We start from the raw sequence: 18,474 nt of genomic DNA, 5'->3' as shown, positions 1-18,474 counted from the left end.
TGGCCCGACCGCGACTTCGTCCGCAATTGAATCACCACTTCGCCGTGTTGGCCGCAAAAAAGTCTAACAAGCATGGAAGATAGTAAATCGAAGCTACCTCTACGAAATACGTTCGGGTAGAAGACGCGAACTTTTTCTCCCGAAAGAAAATTGCAGGTCGTTCGATACTACCATCGCCTTTGTATCGTTACCAGATGGCTTGTTACTCTTTGATATTTGTTAAAAAAAGACGCTTGCTGTATGTTCCGTGACTTGGAAATAAACATGCAGCTCGCACATCCTTCAATTCATGCATGATATCATCTCTGTGAAATTGACATCTCATTCTCAAAATTTTGATATAATTAATAGAGCTCTTCCTTTTCTTTAAAGAGTTCTTGAGTTTTGAAAAGAGTTTTGAAATGCAAAAAAAAAAAAAGTAATTTGAAAGGGATGTCAAAACTTCACGTTTTTGCTTAATTTTGTCATTTATTTAGTTTGCTTACACATTAAACTTACGGTTACTTTCAATAAATAAGGCGCGCATATCAATTGCTATATGAACAATATGATCATTCTCGCGCTCATTTCCTTCAATATTAATGTTCTCCACTAGTGTAAAAAGGATCCGTTCAATAAATCACGTCATTGTATCGAAGCGACTGTATATTTCAGGAACGCAGTCGGGGAGGCCTATTTTTCGTAACGCCACTCGAGATCGGTGTCCATACGTTCGTAGTGATCAGGGACATTAACTTGACAGACATACGCAGCTGACGGTATCGGGGATAAGTTAACGACGGGACAAGTCCGGCACGGTTGTGTGCAACCGCTGAATGTATTACTGCTGAGGGCACGAAGAGAGAGAGAGAGAGAGAGAGAGAGAGAGAGTGTAGCAAGTGAGAGAAAGCCTGGTAGCGAACGATCCCAGTAACACGAACTCTATGGGTCCCATACGTTATGTGCTATATCGTCAGGAGCGAGAGTTACCATTGGGTCCGCCCGTCTGTCCGTTCGTGGCCAACACGGGCATTCCTACATCGATAATGATCTTCCATTCGCGCCATTGCCGATAGAAATTAATTGCTTCCAAATGCGTCGATCGATGGAGTCTGTACGAACATCGACCACTGTGTCGGGTACCATCGCGCGTCACGCTGTCTGGGATATAAGTACAGTGTATACCAGTGCGTGTGTGCACGACATGCGTGCATATCCAACGTCGTGTCATACTGATTGCGCATCACTCGCCAGTGCGCCACCGACGGAATATCGCACGGAGATCACGACCGATAAACGTGTCATTCACGGAAGGGTGAAACGACGATAAGAGAATAATATATCGTGGTTTGAACGCGGTGAAGTGAATAATCGCTCAGGAGATTATACTATAGTAACATTTGTATTTATATCGTGTTTTCTTTTTCACGGAAAGAATTATTTCTTAAAATTTACCCTGAAAATCATTATGGTAATCGTGACAATATTATATTTCGAAGAATTTTTATGTAAATCTCTCATATTCATTAATAAAACAATATAAAGTAAGTTTGATTAATTTTACTGAAGTGTATGGTAAAAATCTTTAAAATATTGTATCGTACCGTATTACTATATTTTCAAGGTAAATTTTAAGAAATAAAATTCTTTTCCCGTGTTGAAACTCCGTTGTATTTTCCTTACTCAACAAAATTTTAACAAGTAAAAGTACAAAAAACTTGGCGCTGCTAGACCTCAAAATATAATAAGTGAATGTTACATAAAAGAAATAAATGTAGTTTAATGTTTATTTTTAAATTAACATAACTCACTCACGTATACTTAATCCTATATCCTTAATTTTTTGTGTACATGTATTTATACTTATTCTATACAAAAATATCATAATCTCATGCTGTGCGTTACATGGCATGAGACACTATATATGCTGTATCTCTTGATAATCTGCATGTTAATACTGCATTTTTTTTTAAATCTTTTTATTATTATTCTCTCTTATTCGGTATTATTTAATAACCAACTTATTATTGTATATTTTGTGGTCTAGCAGCGCTAAGTTTTTTGTACTTTTATTTTTTGAAATAAAGTGTATGTTATATGTATATGTGGCAAGAAAATATATTCCTTTCATAATTGGCGTAATTTAAAGATTTCATTTCATTTTTTATATTCTGTAATAATACATGTAACAGTGTTTTGTGAGGCGAACACGCACACTTGGCACCTTCTGTTTCCTTTTTTTAAAAAGGCAAATTGTTAAGATATCACGCATTTTATAATGTTAAATATCTCTTATAAATCTATATATTATTATATACAATATACATACATATTATATTATATACATATATGTTAATTTTATTATATTCTTATTAAAAACGTATTTTTGAGATAATTTTATGATGAAAATTTTAATATAAAAATATCGAGGCTATAATAGTTTTTAAATTAATCGCAATTAGATTTCGCTAATCACAGAGCTGACATTTCGTGCGGTTATGACGATATGACAGGTGGTGAATGTAACTCGAGGGCCCCTTTAACATGCAATATTTTTCAGAAAGTTCTTTGGAAAAAAACACTTGTACATTTTTAATTTTTAATTATATACGCATATGTGCATAATTAATATGCATAATTAATATCGGAATAAAATATTGTAAAATATTAGTTCAATAGCAAGACATTACAAATATATCAACTATTAAAATAAATTTGTAACTATATTCATTTGTCCTGTATAGTAAACATTTGTATTTATATCGATATAAACCCTTTGTAACGGATGTAACTAACAGAGTTATCGAATACGCCCCTCTGATTTTTATGAGCTTTGTTTTTTCTTTTTTAGAAATATATGTATTTTATTAAATATATGTATTTATTTAAATGGTAAAATACCCCTTAAAAAATCGATTATTATATTTTGAAGCGAATGTCGCTAAAACTATAAGAGATAAAAAAATGTTTGAGATAAAAGTTGAATTGTTTTACAAGAGTACTTTACAATAATAAATTTTAAAAATTTATTTAATTAAAAAATTTTTTATTGCAACAACAAATTTTTTTAAATTCTTATAAATTATAATTATTGAGTACTCTTAAAACCATCCAACTTTTATTTCAAACATTTTTTTCTATTTAAATTATTATAAATGCGAATGGACATGTATATACATATAAAAAAGTGCCCCTTATTTTTATCTAAATAAAAACGTATTCTGATTAAAATCAACGTAAACTGATTAAAATCGGAGGAGCACACTCTTGGCAAGTATTACTTTTTCTTTTAAGTAATACAACGAAAAACTTGTAACTAACTTGGAAGAAGAAATTCGAAGTATCAAAATATAATAGTATTTGAAAAAGTTAAATCATTTCTGAGAAATCTTGCAGATAGGTAATCGGACGGATGGATAGGCAGTCAGACTATAGCACTAAAAGTAATTTACTGCATTACTTATTAATATTTTTAACAAAAGAGAATATATTTTTGTTACTTTTCCCTTTCCCTCTTTTTTTTTCTCCTTTTTAAATCAGTGCTATGAAAAGAATCGGTTATCGAATATGTCAGCTTTATGCATGCAGATTTTATAGCATCCATGTGATATTGCATTGCATGTTATCGAACCATTCGCGCGCGATACGTCCATCCATACATTACACGGGAGACGTGCATCTTTATACAATGTTCGTAATGGTCAACGTCTCAGCCGTTATCCTAAACACGTACAATATTTTATGGATTAATGTCTTATCGGCGATGAGATAGCTCGGCACTTCCGCCTTAGCCGTTGGATACTAACGCGATCAGAACGCATTCTCGAGCATGAACCAGGATGCCCACCTGCATTACGATACTCCTCGTGGCAAGCGATTCCGCCACGCCCATAAGGGAACTACGGTTGAACTACCGAACAAGAGCCATTTACACAAAAGGCGACGGTAATGGCGAGATTCTTAGCTAGAGTACCTACCCCAAGTTTCGGCCCCCGGAGAAAAGCTGCTCGAGTATCTATACCCTAATAATGCGTTGTTACTGGCACTTACTTAAGCGTACTTGCGACCATTAGGAATTCTAATTACTTTCGTAGCTGCCAATTCGACTCGAGAACGATCGTGTTATCTCGTGGCGAGAATGGAGCAACTACAGATCATTGTACTCTCTGAGAGAAAGCATATTGTTTGACAGATGACTTTCGTGTAACGAGCAATTTTAATCGTTTTCAAATCGTTAGAAAATTTATAATTTGATAATAAATTAATCTTTAGAACGCTATATGAATAGATCAAATAAGTAAGGAAAGAACGATAAAGATCTTGTTACTATAAGTAATATTAATTTTTATATGTAAATTTATTACATGTAAGTTTTAAATACGTTGAATTACGAGTCGTTTATTATCAGACTTGAAACGCAATTATAAACCAAAGCTGAAATAATAATAATAATATAACAATTAAATTGATCGTCGATTTAATTACGACGCTATTAACATCTTAAAAAACACTGTAAATAATTTATTATGAAAAATATTACTTTTATAATTTGATTTCTTCCATGATTTGTTTTATCCCTCAGTTTCATTAGTTGATCGTTACAGATATTAATATCGTTTATTAATTTAAGGGTTTCAAATCCACGATCTTATTCGTATTTAACTCAATTTTAGAAGAGAAACTTTTATTAGATACATATTAATCGATTGGAGAAACATGCGGCTTCAGGAATCGCATTTGTGCATCATAGCGTCCATGAACGAGTCTTTTTACGAACGTCTTTATCGGCAATTTACTCGGGCAAACCAAACGAGCAATGGAACTGATCGGGCAATATGTTTCATATGCGATATACCTCGCCCCCTTGAACCGCGAAAACAATCCCGACGGAAACGTTCGATAAAAGCTCGCGGTTATTTTGAAACCGCGATCAGCTAACAAACCTAGCTGGGAAAGCGTTATCCCCCACCGCGAACATACCGGTTTTATCGTCCGCGATAATCCTGCATTTTCCAGGCCGCGGGCAGACTCCGGCAATCCGCGCACGGCTTACAATGGTGTCCAGCACGGCCGGCCGGGCATTACTTTCCTCAAATTCTCAATATGACATCCTTTATTTCAGCTAAACCGACCGGAAGAAGCTTGGCCACCGGCCAGGATCGGAAATCATTCGGCGCCATATTGAGCTAACGAAACTTTATTCCGGCCGTGCGGACACCATCTCCGTCCGCAACTGTTAATCCTGTTCTATTTTCTAGGAAACGTCTACCCGTCTACGAGCGACGATGAGAGGATTATCGAAACTGGATTAAGCAATGCTTCCCTAGCAATCGCCCGATTATACGCGTAAAGATAACCGATACGATTGGCTAAAACCTCTGATCGTTATTGGAGATAGTATCGAATTTAATTTATCGGTCTTCTCAAGAAACTATAATTAGAATTTATTTTTAGTTACTAGATGAATTAAACAATCTTCTGCAACTCTTAAACGTTTGAATAGATGTTTTTATTTCAAAGGATATGAACTTTTTTAATATTATTATATATATACATACGAGATATAATCAGGATTAATTGAAATCTTATTAAATTTGATAACATTAAATAAAATTCTTTGATACAAAGAAATGACACGGCAGTATTCCCAGCAAAACGAGCAAACTAAAGATATCAGAGTGGAAGATATCATTGTTAGAGTATAGAAATTACGTTGTCGTTAAGCGCAATGGATGTGTCATGAACACTATCACTGTAGTCACACATCGCTGCCAAATAGTTTTCGAGTGGTGATATATTTCCGCCCTCGGGATATTCGAAATAGTTCAACGTCGTTATTACGTGGGGATGAATTTCTCCCTACATGGGATGCGATTTACGGCTTATAGATTTGGCCGCGACTATTTTATCATAACATGAAGGTTCTTGAGAAATTGAAATCGAATGTACCGTTTCGTTACATCAACACGGCGGTTATATTGTATATAAAGTTTTAATACAGACAAAAATTTTAACAATATTTAAAAGAATATTACTACGTAAAACTAAACGTAAGAAGAATATTTACTAAACGTAAGAAGAATATTACTACGTCGACCCGTCATCAGAGGTCTATAGATATTCGCAAAATTCTCGCAAGTGCTTTGATACGCGTAAGATAGAATCTCAACTAAGTAACTTTCTCAGGCGTATAAGGTAGGCTTCCACTACAATGCCTTACTGATGAGTCCAGTAGTGGAAGCCGGGACGAAACGCCATAATTACGTGATATTCTTCGCAATATATTAGATTAATTTAAAGATTTTAACAAAATTATTCGCTCATTGCCCTTATCTCTTTATATTAGAGATATTTAAAAGATATTATTTTCAATTTTTTAAATAATACAAGTTTGTTTTTGTTTACACAATACGATTGACTATATTTTGCAGAGATTTTAAATTTGCTTTAAGAATGTATACATCAACCTAACTATCGAATATAAATATATAAAGGAATTATCGAAGATCAGATTGAAAACTTTCAGAAATTGTGCTCCGATTTTATACCAAAATAACATATTTTCGATTTCTTTTCAATTGCGTTGTAAGCTTTTGTTATTACAGTGTGCTGTTACAGTGGTATGATTTCTCGGAAGTTAAAATAGAAATCTGATATTCCGTAAACATTTGGAACATAAATATAAGAAATCCATTTGGCAACAAAGGCAATATTATTTCTATAAATTTTAACCTTCATCTTTAAAATATAACGTTTATTGAATCTACTGTAATTTGTGTATATGAAATGCAATTCGTCGTTGTAAAAACTAACAGATTACTTTGTCTGTAATTTCAAAAATAGATTTTGCTTTCTCGTAAGTATCGCGGTCATTTGTGTTTATTGTCTAGTAATAATACAGTTATAACTATTGTAATGTGAATATTCACGCTTGTTTTCCCAATCCTACGTATCGTAATATTCTTGCCATATCTGCATTTGAATGTACATACAGTTCAAGACGTAGAACAGGATTAAACAATGTTTCCTGGAAATTGGTCTCTATCTATATATGTATATGTATGTAACGATTGAGGAATCTCCCTGTCCCACCCCGCTGTCGTTAAAAGCTGTTATTATCGGTAACTCCAACTGTAGCCTCTAAAGAGCCTGGAAGTGAACATCGTGAGAACTTACGAGAACTAGCTCGGTGATTGAATCTAACTGTTTGATGAAGGCAAAATCTGAATTAACAAAACTCAAGTTGACTCGGTGAAACAAGCTGGACCATGTTGGCTACGTTGCGTAGCAACGAAAAAAAGTGTGGCTGTAATGGGAATTGTCAATAAAGTGAGAGTAAACGCGGATGCACTCGGCGAAAGAAATTACTAGCTATACGGCCGACGGAATCACTAGTAGTCAACTTTTAATTAGTTTCGAACTTGTAAATCGGAAAAAAAAGAGTGATGTTCAGGCGGTCGCGGTTGGCGACGCGGATGCCGATACCGCGATGCGCAAGCAATTAAATCGCGGCTTTTGATTGTACCCCGCGCTCACCTTTATTTCGCAATCACACACGTCGTCACCGTTGTCGATTTGACTTCGCGAAAGCCAACGAAAGCAGGATGGGTACCTCTCGCGTCGGACGATTTATTAGTAATATGCCGCACGAAACCGTCATCGTGACGAATTAACGAGGCGCCGCTGAAAACGCGAAACCTTTAATTTCGATGACTATAGGTCAGCCGCACTCTCGGCGAGCTCGTGCCGAGGGGGCGTGTAATTATAAAGTATAGGCCGACCGGATCATCGTGATAACAATACTCGGCTCTTACTAGCATGGCATTGTAATTACGGCCCGTTGTTTAAGTGCACTGTGCTATTTTTGCGAGTGCAAAATACGGCCGACATCGTGTTCGATGTGTGCGCGATACGAACGCGGCGCGGCGCGGCGCGGCGGTTCATATAACGATTCTTTTAACCCCGTGAAACTACCAGTGAATATTTTATAACGTTACACAGCGTAGGAAGGAGCGTATTTTTCATTGCGCATTAATTACCGCTTAAACATGCATTAACGCGACAAGCTGCTGCTCATTTGAAATTCTAGCTGGAACAAAATATTTATTGACGTTAATCACGCTCTAACGCAAATTTAATCGATAATGAAACGGAACTATGACGTTTTGCATTATAACGTCCTTTTCTGTAACGTATATGTATTTAACTATGCGCGTATTCTCTCGCAAAATTCGCGCCTGGCAACCTGTCAAGCTCCTTATTAATATTTATGAGAAAGTGTAACGAAATCACGCGGCTTATACGCGGCAAAACGCTAAAGCGCTTTCAATCGCGCGGCATGGAGTGTCCGCGTGCGGAGTACAACGTCCAGGATTAAAGTATTAAAGCTTGACACCGCGGCGCAGAAAGTAACGTAAACCGCAAAAATTCTATTAACATAATTTTACTATCGTGACAAAAATTACGTTACGCGCGCCAATCAAAGCGCTCGTTCCAAATGACGAAATTGAGATAAAGCGCATCTCGCGGAAAACCGCGCGTACGAGGACAATATTCCGAGCGTTTATATCTCTTACCAAGAATAAATCGTGAGAATGCTGACAAACTAGCACGAACTGCCACGAAGCTGACGATTGTCTCATTGAAAGGAAAACCAGAGCGACTATTTTTACAGAAATATGAGTTGTGAAATATGAGTCCCATCTCATTTTATTATAATTAATGTATCAATATAACAACGCGTTTTACGAGGCTAATTAATTCTTAAACGCCTTTACGATTACCAGACTTTCTTTTTTCAATGCCTTTTTAATACTTTTTCCATTGTAATTTTTTTATTAATCTTCCGACGGTGCAACGTGGAATTTTAATTCTTCCGTCAGCGAGGGGAGAAACAAAGCATTTTTAATTGTTCTGGACTATATAAACGTCTGAAAAAGTTCTGACATACTTATCAAAGCTATAATAATTTACAATCAAAACATCAATGATGCTTTTAAAGTTTTCATGTCAGAGAATTAATAACGATATACACATAATAACGATATTTGCTTATGTACCATCATGTCCTTTAATATCTGGTGTTTTGATTGAAAAAAATTGTTTTTTTTATGAAAGTTATAAACGAGTAATTGAATTGGATTGGTATGTCTTACTCAAGTGTGCAGTTTTCCATAGTGTGGCGTTTAAGAGTTAACAAACGATATTGTCATTGATCTTGGACAAGAAATACTGTATCTTTGTATTGCACTAGCGTGTCTGCATTACTCATAGCGTTATCTAAATTTTGGAAACGTCTCTCTTCTGGAAATTTCAAGGTGTCCGAAAACAGGCAGTTGATTCCCCAATACACTTGCGATCGCCATCCGTTTTCTCTGTGCATCTGCTGTTCGAGTACAGATCTCCATAGGAGATTATCTTGATCCAGTTTTCTCTAGGAATCATCCACTCGTGTATTTCACTTCCTAATCCTGTCGTATGATTTGCACAAGGTTCCACCCTAGACCTGTGTGCACGAAGGATTTCTAACAGTAGTTTGACTCACGGACGGTTACGCGAACGTCGGAACGTCCCAAAACTCTGACAAATTGAATACACTACGTCACAGACAAGCCACTGGTCATATTTGCATTGCCGACCGGCGTGGACGGCATTAATTCGCTGGGTAGCGGAACAAAGTTTCTGAGACGCACATAAACTAAACTGAGTGCTCGCTTATCAAATTGAATACTCGACGAGACCTTATGTACGAGCGCTCGTTTAAGCTAGATAAATTACGCGCGTTTATTACTACGTGTAATTCCAATTAATGGATCTTATACACAGCTTCTCCCAACTTGGTGGTCGTTTGATCATCTTTTTCGTTAACAAGTTTTCTTCATCCGAAGGGCGTACCATTCGCCAAAATGTAAATGCGCTACGGCACGACGCGAGGATAACTGCGTTTACTTCTATAGTAGAGTTTCACACGGCAGCGCTTCATGATGATCGTGGTAATCGCGTTTCTTAATGGACGTGGCCGGATAAATTTGCGTTTAATGGATTTGCGGGTGCTTCTTTAACTTTCAAAGAACCTACACGTGCATTCACACCACAATTTCTAGCACTTACTCGTAATAAGTGTATGAACACACAACGATAGGTCGTCTCTCATCGTCCAAGAACCCAATTGTTGTATGACGAAGTAAAGAAATATACCCGATTATTACTGTGCGTTACACAGTTATTAATATCACTTGCTGGAATTATATGATGAGTTTAATATGTTTAATTTTTCATCGCGCCAACGTAGCGAACATACTCGATAAATGTTTCAGATTCCGCGGAAAAATGATCGCTATTCCCCCCCTCCCCTTTGATTAATTTAGATTTAGATACTGCACATTTATTATTTTTAAAATATATTTAATATTCTTTTAATTTAATTTATAACGCTATAGATAGAATTTTATTAAGATTGAAGCTCTTATTATACATATTATAAATTTATATCACACAAAAAAGAGCATGTAAACAATGATAATATTGTTCCTTTATTTTAAAAGTGATACATCTCACAAAATGTGATTTTCAAGTTATTACCATGAATGAGTTAGTTGAAGATTACCCTATCAATCATCAAAAGTAAACTAACTTAACTTCACAATCCATTCGCCAAATAGCATTAGTATCCTTCTTAAGAAAGTGTTTCCAAGAAGATACTTCTTTCTACAAAATATCCTTCCACAAGAATGATACATATTGAGTTGTGTAAATAAAACAGACTTATCTACAGAAAACATTTAGAGTTAAGACAGTTTTAGTGATCGATGTTTAAAGAAGAAAGCGTTTTTATTTATTTTTATTTTATGTCACTTTGATGGATTATTTCGAACTTATTATTATATAATTTTATAGGATATCAAAATAATCACAAATAAAAAATTGTAGTTTTTTTGAAATTGTAAAACAAAAAAGTGAAGTGTGTGTATGTGACAAAAATTATTCGATCATCTTTCTAAGAGTTTTTTTGCCATTAGTTAATAATTTTTTGTTAAGTCGAAAAGTAGGTTTTCCTTTTTTGATGAACTTAATTTTTTAAATAAAAATGTTTGTATCTTATTAATTTGCGGTACATTAAAGCCAAATTTCTTGAGATATATCATTAGAAGTATGTTTTAGTGCATAACTCTTCAGATACCGCCAACGTGATATTCAGAAGTATATACAATATATGAAAAGTAAAGTTGTTTGCGAAAATTTTTATTTTTTTATCTTTTAATTATAAAAAGTAATTTTATAGTGATATTATACTTTGATTAAAATAAAAGTAAACACAATATAATTTATAAATAATTTTCACAATTTAAAAAAATTCCTTACTTCGCGCTTCCCGTTTTCTTTTTACTTATTTCTAAATTTTTCGCTTCTTATTATTTTCTCTACAATTGCCAATTTAGTGCACTTAAAAACCCTTTGCGACCGTTTCGCCGCAACACGTCAGTTGAAAAACCCCGATATATGTAATAATAATCTTTCTATTTCTGTGTGATATCATCATGTTGTGCACTATTAAGCGCGACTTCGGCCGATGGGACATTAATTTAGGCATTCGTGTTAGAACTAATTAGTGAACGCTAATTAGCTGCCTAATGTTCCGACTAGCCGGGCTACTCGGTAATGGTTAAGAACTTCCGCACGCTGCGCTAGAGGTAACGTAAATTCGTTATGCTGCATGTGCATAGTTTAACTTTCCACGCACGTTTGCGACAAACGGAAACTACGAACTGCCCACCCGTCTCGCGATGCCTCTTTTCCTTCACTTCCTTTCGAGATTCCTTTTTCTTTTACTACAGCTAACGTCAATGAGAAACGACTTGACCGAGTACGTGACGGCTGCGAAATTGATTCACGAGTGAAAAGGCTATATTGCTTTACCGGTGCCAAGGGAGAAAGGACGCAACGTCGAAACTTTGATAACAGTTGAAATCGAGGACAACGTCCGATATATCGTTCACGAAGAATTGTTTTGTGGAATTTTCGAAATTTTGCTTTCGAAATTGTGGGAATTTTGAGGAATATCTCTCAACGTTATTTCGTTTCCGCATTTAACCGCAATTGATTTTGTCTCGCATTTCTTCTCACGTATTCTTCGTCTCTAATCATTTGAGTTATTTTTATTTCTAGAGCAAACGGAAACTAAAAAACGCGCGGTAGTTGAACTCTTTTATTGCAAAACACAGTATCTTTAATTAAATTCAGACTCCACAATGGGGGAAAAAGAATTAAACGCAAGACTTTACAATACAGTGAGTGACTTTTGTAAAAATGCTGTGGGGCAGGAAAAATACATGTAGAATAAATTTAATTACAAAACCTCACACACACGAAACGGAAATCTCATTTTACAAGAATAGTAGATCGTAATACGCAAATGATGATTCGCTTGACGTTCAGTTGACTCAAATCGTATGATACGAATCGCATCGATTACGAACGATTGAGAATACCAAAGCAAAAGAGGATGGAAACGATCGCGTTACTGGCCCAAATGTGTCGACGATAGACAAACGTCGCGATGGTTTTCGATGCAAATGATTCATCGGTCTGTCGGTGGAACTCGCCGTAGGTTGACGACTGTTCAATCGAGGTAACGAGAACAAATTGCGAACGGAGCGATACTCGTTTCTCTTCTTTGGCTCTTTCGTGAAATGAACATCGCGATCCGTTTGATCCAGATATTCAACAACGACTTAATGAGAACTAGACCGGATCTGGATGTAAACTCATTTATCGATCTGACAAATTATTTAAGCTGTTTTAATGAGAGCGCCGCTTCTAACTAGTGGTACTTCGTTTTGGGACGTATGTGTTTGGTTATCAAACGTCGGCAGATCTGGAAAAAAGGAGAGAGAAAAAGAAAAGGAAAGAAGCAAATGAAAAGATAAAACTTTCACGTCCTTTATTGCTTTCCTAGATGAAATAAAGCGCAAGATAGAGAAAAATAAAGATACCAGCGAACGAACTCGAGATAAAAGAAATATTACCGCGAAAAAGGTAGCCACAATAACTTTTTGACCATAACGTCAGCAAATGGCATAATACTCGCATTCATAACGAATCATTTTCTACCTGTGTATAGGCAAATGACAGAATTTCTGCAGCGTACCGATCGTCAACGATAACAGAAGTAATGATATAGCGATGGTTAAAGAGATCATCAAAAAAAAAGTAAGTGTTGTTTTGCCCTCGTCTGATTAAAGCGATTCCAGCTTACATTTACAGCTTTTAATATGTATATATATATATATATATTTAAATTTAAACGATACACTGTTTTTTTATTGGTATATACATACCAATATAAATGGTATATACATACCAATAAAAAAACAGTATCGTTTAAATTTTTTAATATCAATTTTCAATATATCTCTAAAAAAAACAATTTTAAAGGAAATAATACCTTTTAAATAGAATAACAAACATTGAAAGGAACTGGTATTACCAATCGAAAAAGCAGTGTATCCTTTAAATTTTAAATATCGATTTTTAATAGGTTTTTGAAAACAAGGAAATAATGTTTTAAACACAGATAACAAAATATTCTCTCCTATTTTTTTTTTTTATAGTAAAGTAAAAATTTTGTTGTAATAATAAAAGAATAATATCTCTGTAAATTGATGAAATAAATTCGCGGCATTACAATCTATTGTCTTATGAGAAATAATACAATTTTGACTGTGTTTAAGTAGTATTGCTTTAAAATTTCCTAGAATTTTCCGTCGCATTCGTCGATTTCAACGATTTTTACACGTCACTTCTCACGATAAATATCGAACCAGTCAAAAATCGAATCAAACGATGTAAGCCCTCGGCGGCATGAATCGCGATAGCGGAAAGTAATGACGTGGTCCGGAAACGAATAGAGAAAGAAAGACGAAGAAATGTTTAAGTTTCGTGAAAATGGAGGGCAAGATCTTTCTCTTTTCAGGCAATCGATGCGGATCATGGTTGAAAGCGAAACGACGAAAGGGCGCAACCCTGAAGAAAAATCTTTCGCTCCTGAGAAGGCTCAATTTGTCGTCACAATTTCACGGGCATCGCGTGCCAAGAATGCCGCTGAAAGGTCGACTATTGTTTTTCGATCCGCTTCGCGTTACTTTCAGCGTCTTTATTAAATGGACGAAGATGGAGAGGAAGCTTTACCGTTACGTCGATCAATTGCTTGGACGTAATTTATAGGGTTACTTCAGATTATCCTGTCGCTATTATATATTACATATACCTGTTCTGCGCACCCAACACCTATGCATTTACGCAGTGAGAACAAGTGTGGGTAATTGGGTAATCATTCACCTCTGGCTACCTTGAAATTATCTTTAAGCACCTTTCTCTCAAAACTAATGGAAACGACGACTAAAATTGTAAAATTAATACCTTTTCAAAGAGAAAATTCAGGAAATTTCCCTTTTATTATAAGCAAAGATGAGAGATTTTACAAAATCATTTTAGTTTACCCGAGAATCATTTAAATTAATATTGTTATTAAAATAGATGTAAAAATATATATGTATTTTTGTTTAACTATTATACTTTTAATTCTGATGCTCTGATTGTGAGTGAAATCAGCATTATCGCGCTACATTAAATGATAAAATACCACCGAAGAGAAATCAGAAAAAATTAGAAACATTTTCTTTCAGAGAGAAATTGGGAGACGTATGGAATTTAATGAAACAAAAAAATGACAGATCTGGATTGTTAGAGAAAGAGAGAAGAAACTAAAGGTAAGACGAAGAGAATGGGACAGTGTGATGGATAGTACAAAAACAAGAAAAAGCGCGAGCTTGGTAGAGTAGCTGTCGATTTTTCTTTCTTAGGCCCCTCTTTCCTTCAAGAAAAGGCTTCATTAGCTTCGCGATAATTGGCCACGTTCGTAATTCGTGTTCGCGAAATGACCATCCTTTAACAATATTAACCTTCACCCTCGAAGACCAATTGCGATAAGCTTTCTCTAACTCGAGATTTGATGAATCGAAGAAAGGATACTCTGTTGACCGAAAATTTCAGAAGATTTGTCGATACTTATCGAGAAGATATAGACGTCACGGAAGAAACATTCGTTGTTCGATTTGTTTGTGCGAGACGCGAATCTTGATCTCCGTTGATTCGGATCAATGATGGTACTTTCTGCTGGTACTTCTTCACTTGTATGTATATAGATCATATATTATACATTTCAAGTAAAGAATATAAAATAAAACTTGTTAAACTGTTTAAAGGATGTAAATTTTAATATTTTTGAATTTTCTAAAGATTTTATTCAAGAAATTAATTTACGTTGTATATTGTAAGTACATTCCTTTTGTATATCTTATTAAAAAAATATTTCGTGCATTCCTTGATTTTTTTGCAAATTGAGATAATTTCATTTTTTATGTCACGCATGTGCGATTTCTCGATCTTATAAACTTGAGGACAATGTTCGTCTGCTACACGCGTCGCTAATAATATTTCCTCGAAGTAACTTCCTCGCATTGATTTATGATTCTTTCGATCGTCTGGCGATTCCCACGAGGCCCACTAGCTTGTAACTTTTGCAAAGGGTTTCTTACTTCTACTCAATACTTAAAATGACCAGCGAAGTTTTAAGGGAAAAGTTATGAGAACATTCCACGTTTTTTCCTTGAATTTTTCCCAACTTACACGTTCTTTAAATTATTCAAACGTAGTTGGCTCTCGAAAACTCGTGGCGATCGTCGTGATGTATTCGATGAATACTGTAGTAAATCGTAAGATTTTTACGTAGAATTGAACGTGAATTTCCGATTGAATCGTGACGTTTAAATGACTATTCGCGGTTAAATCTTTATCAATAATATAAGCATTCATTACGTAATTTAATTTCTAGATCACAATTTCAATCTTCTCTTTCTAAATCTATTTCAAGTTATATAATAAAGACATTTCTAGTCGTATAATTAGATATTCCAAATTATTTTAAAGATATTTTAGTCGTTTGACGAGAATTAGAGAATATCGATTGCTTAAATTATTTAAAGTAAATTAAAACGGATTTTCTTCGCAAGTGAAAAAGAAGAGAAAAATCTCAGATAATTTAATATATTGTATAATATCTTTCTTTTTTATTCTTAGAATTTTTTATCTACTGTTAAATTTTACTGTCTGATATAGTCAATATTTAGTCAACGTTCATTATAAAAAAAATGATTAACAGAATATTTAACACGACTGGCAACTTTATGTAAACGAAACATAATTCAAAATGTACTTTAGCAATGAATGAATCGCTGTATTTACCAAGGTAGAACGGATAACGGCTGAATTACGATGCAAATTCTCATGCATCTCTATTAAAGCTAGAATTATCGCTCGTTATGACTATACAGCAATTACGACTCACCAACTATAGTCAGACGAACAGGATGACCGATGGGTGGAGTCGTGGATATTTGGCACTCGTAGATACCAGAATCCTTTCGCTGCGGATATCGTATTCTAAGAATCCATTCTTCTGTATGGAATTTATGCATTGCCTCGAAACGTTGATCGCTCGTATAAGTGTAAGTGCCGACTGTCAGCAAGTGAATGTCACGATGTCTCACCCACGAAACCTGAGGCAATTAAATATTCATTTATATACATACTATATACATATAATAATAATATAATCAATATTTAAATTAATTGCTTTTAAGGTCAAGCAAAGAATGTAAAGGACAAATAAGACTCAAGTGTAGTTAGGGCACAAAATTGAGAGAGAGAGAGAGAGAAGAGAGAGAGAGAGAGTTCATGTTTATTTAAAAATATATATTAAATATAAGTAAATTGTCCATATGAATATATGTGCTTAAATAATATATTTATAAGGCGATAAGATATAATTCACAAACAATTACAATGCGTACATGTTTGCACTTGATGATTCAGATCCAGACTCCAGAGTCAAAACGTTTGCAGTTAACTTCATTGACTCAAGTAAACTCCAATTGTTTGTAAAATGTAACTACTTAATAATATTAAATAATAGCTATTTTCTTAAAAATATATTATTTTCACACTAATAAATCGCGAAGATCCTATAGATTATTTATTTATTTGCTTTCTTTATGGAGTTACAAAACTATTTTTATTTTAATTTAAAAAATATATGACAATCCAGACGTTTCAGTTCGTCTTCAAGCCATTTTCAGTGAAAATACGATATAATATCTATTTTTACATACCTCTAGTTTTTCGATTTTCAAATATAAGTATTATATTAACTTATTAATCAAATATTACATTTCATATTTATTTATATCAAGTAAAAAGAGAATTGCAGTAACTATAAGTGTTTTCATCATAAATCCATATAGTTAAGAAAAGGCTGACAAAAATATGTCGGTTTCTACAATCTAAATGCAGAAATCTTGAGTTACCGAGCGCTGTGCGTATTGCTAACTATCACTGCTCCTAACGCCCTGTTGCTCGTAAGATTGGACGATAAAACTTTATACTCTCCCTTTTCCTAGCCCCAAGAAATTTACGAGTGCAGTAGATTCGCCGCAGCTGGAATACTTCATGTCTTTGTTTAATGCTATATAACCCCGTGATGTATGTCTACAATCTCGGCGCAACGACGATTCTCGTACTCTACAATTATTTATAGACGAATAGGCGCAGCAAATTTGTTCACTTAGCTTCTATTAGAAATTATGAAACAGAAATGAAAATGAATAGGCTCGCATGATATACATTATACATGTATAATTTTAGCCGTAATATACCGCTAAATTGTTTATTAAACTACACTATTAAAATTGTGTTATAATAAAATATCTGACAGTATAGCGAACACAAAGTATTAATCGCTAGAATTATGTCGTTATATCGACATAATAATGGTGAAACGATCAAACATTATAGACGAGATATAAAGTGACAACCAAGTCTGAATAATGCTGAGAAGTTCTTGAAACCGTTAATTAGAACAGAAATCTGATCGATAATTCGAAGTCGTAATAATATTCATAACCTATGTAATTTCCTCACGTGTTGGAAATTGGATCGTACTGATGAATTTGGCGCTTTAATAATTTCAATGGTTTTTGTTACTTTAACAGGTTATATTAGTCTGCAAACTGTACGAAAAGTTCGTCTATGATTCATATGCAATTTCGCAAAAATCGTATTCGTTAAACTGTATTTGTGCTGTAATATTTATTTACCAATGGCTAAACCGAAAACCGTATCGTTAACTGATTAATTCTCGTTTTATCCAAGCATTTATTTATGCAAAAATAACAATGGAGAAAGATAATTTTAATTAATTAACCTTATGTCTGTAAACTCAAATATTGTATGTATATACCAATTCATTCAATGATTTATTTAATACTCGGTAATCTGTCTACTTTTGTTTTAATGCCTGCATTCAAAACAAAGTTTTGTGTTTTATAGTATTGTTCTCTCTCTCTCTCTCTCTCTCTCTCTCTCTCTCTCTCTCTCTCT

At 34.5% G+C, this 18,474-nt stretch overlaps 1 protein-coding gene across 1 annotated transcript in view; it reads right to left on the bottom strand.

Moving 5' to 3' along the window:
• Positions 1–18,474, bottom strand: part of LOC108775218 (Down syndrome cell adhesion molecule homolog) — a 66,965-nt gene that overhangs the window by 8,687 nt on the left and 39,804 nt on the right. Inside the window, exon 3 of the mRNA XM_018541521.1 lies at positions 16,385–16,595. Coding sequence (XP_018397023.1) covers positions 16,385–16,595 — 211 coding nt within the window. The remainder of the gene's footprint in view (positions 1–16,384; positions 16,596–18,474) is intronic.

Source organism: Cyphomyrmex costatus, unplaced genomic scaffold (assembly GCF_001594065.2).
Source record: "Cyphomyrmex costatus isolate MS0001 unplaced genomic scaffold, Ccosl1.0 scaffold29, whole genome shotgun sequence".
NCBI lineage: Eukaryota > Metazoa > Arthropoda > Insecta > Hymenoptera > Formicidae > Cyphomyrmex > Cyphomyrmex costatus.
The sequence above is the reverse complement of the archived record's forward strand: the minus strand, read 5'-3'. Positions and strand labels throughout refer to the sequence as shown.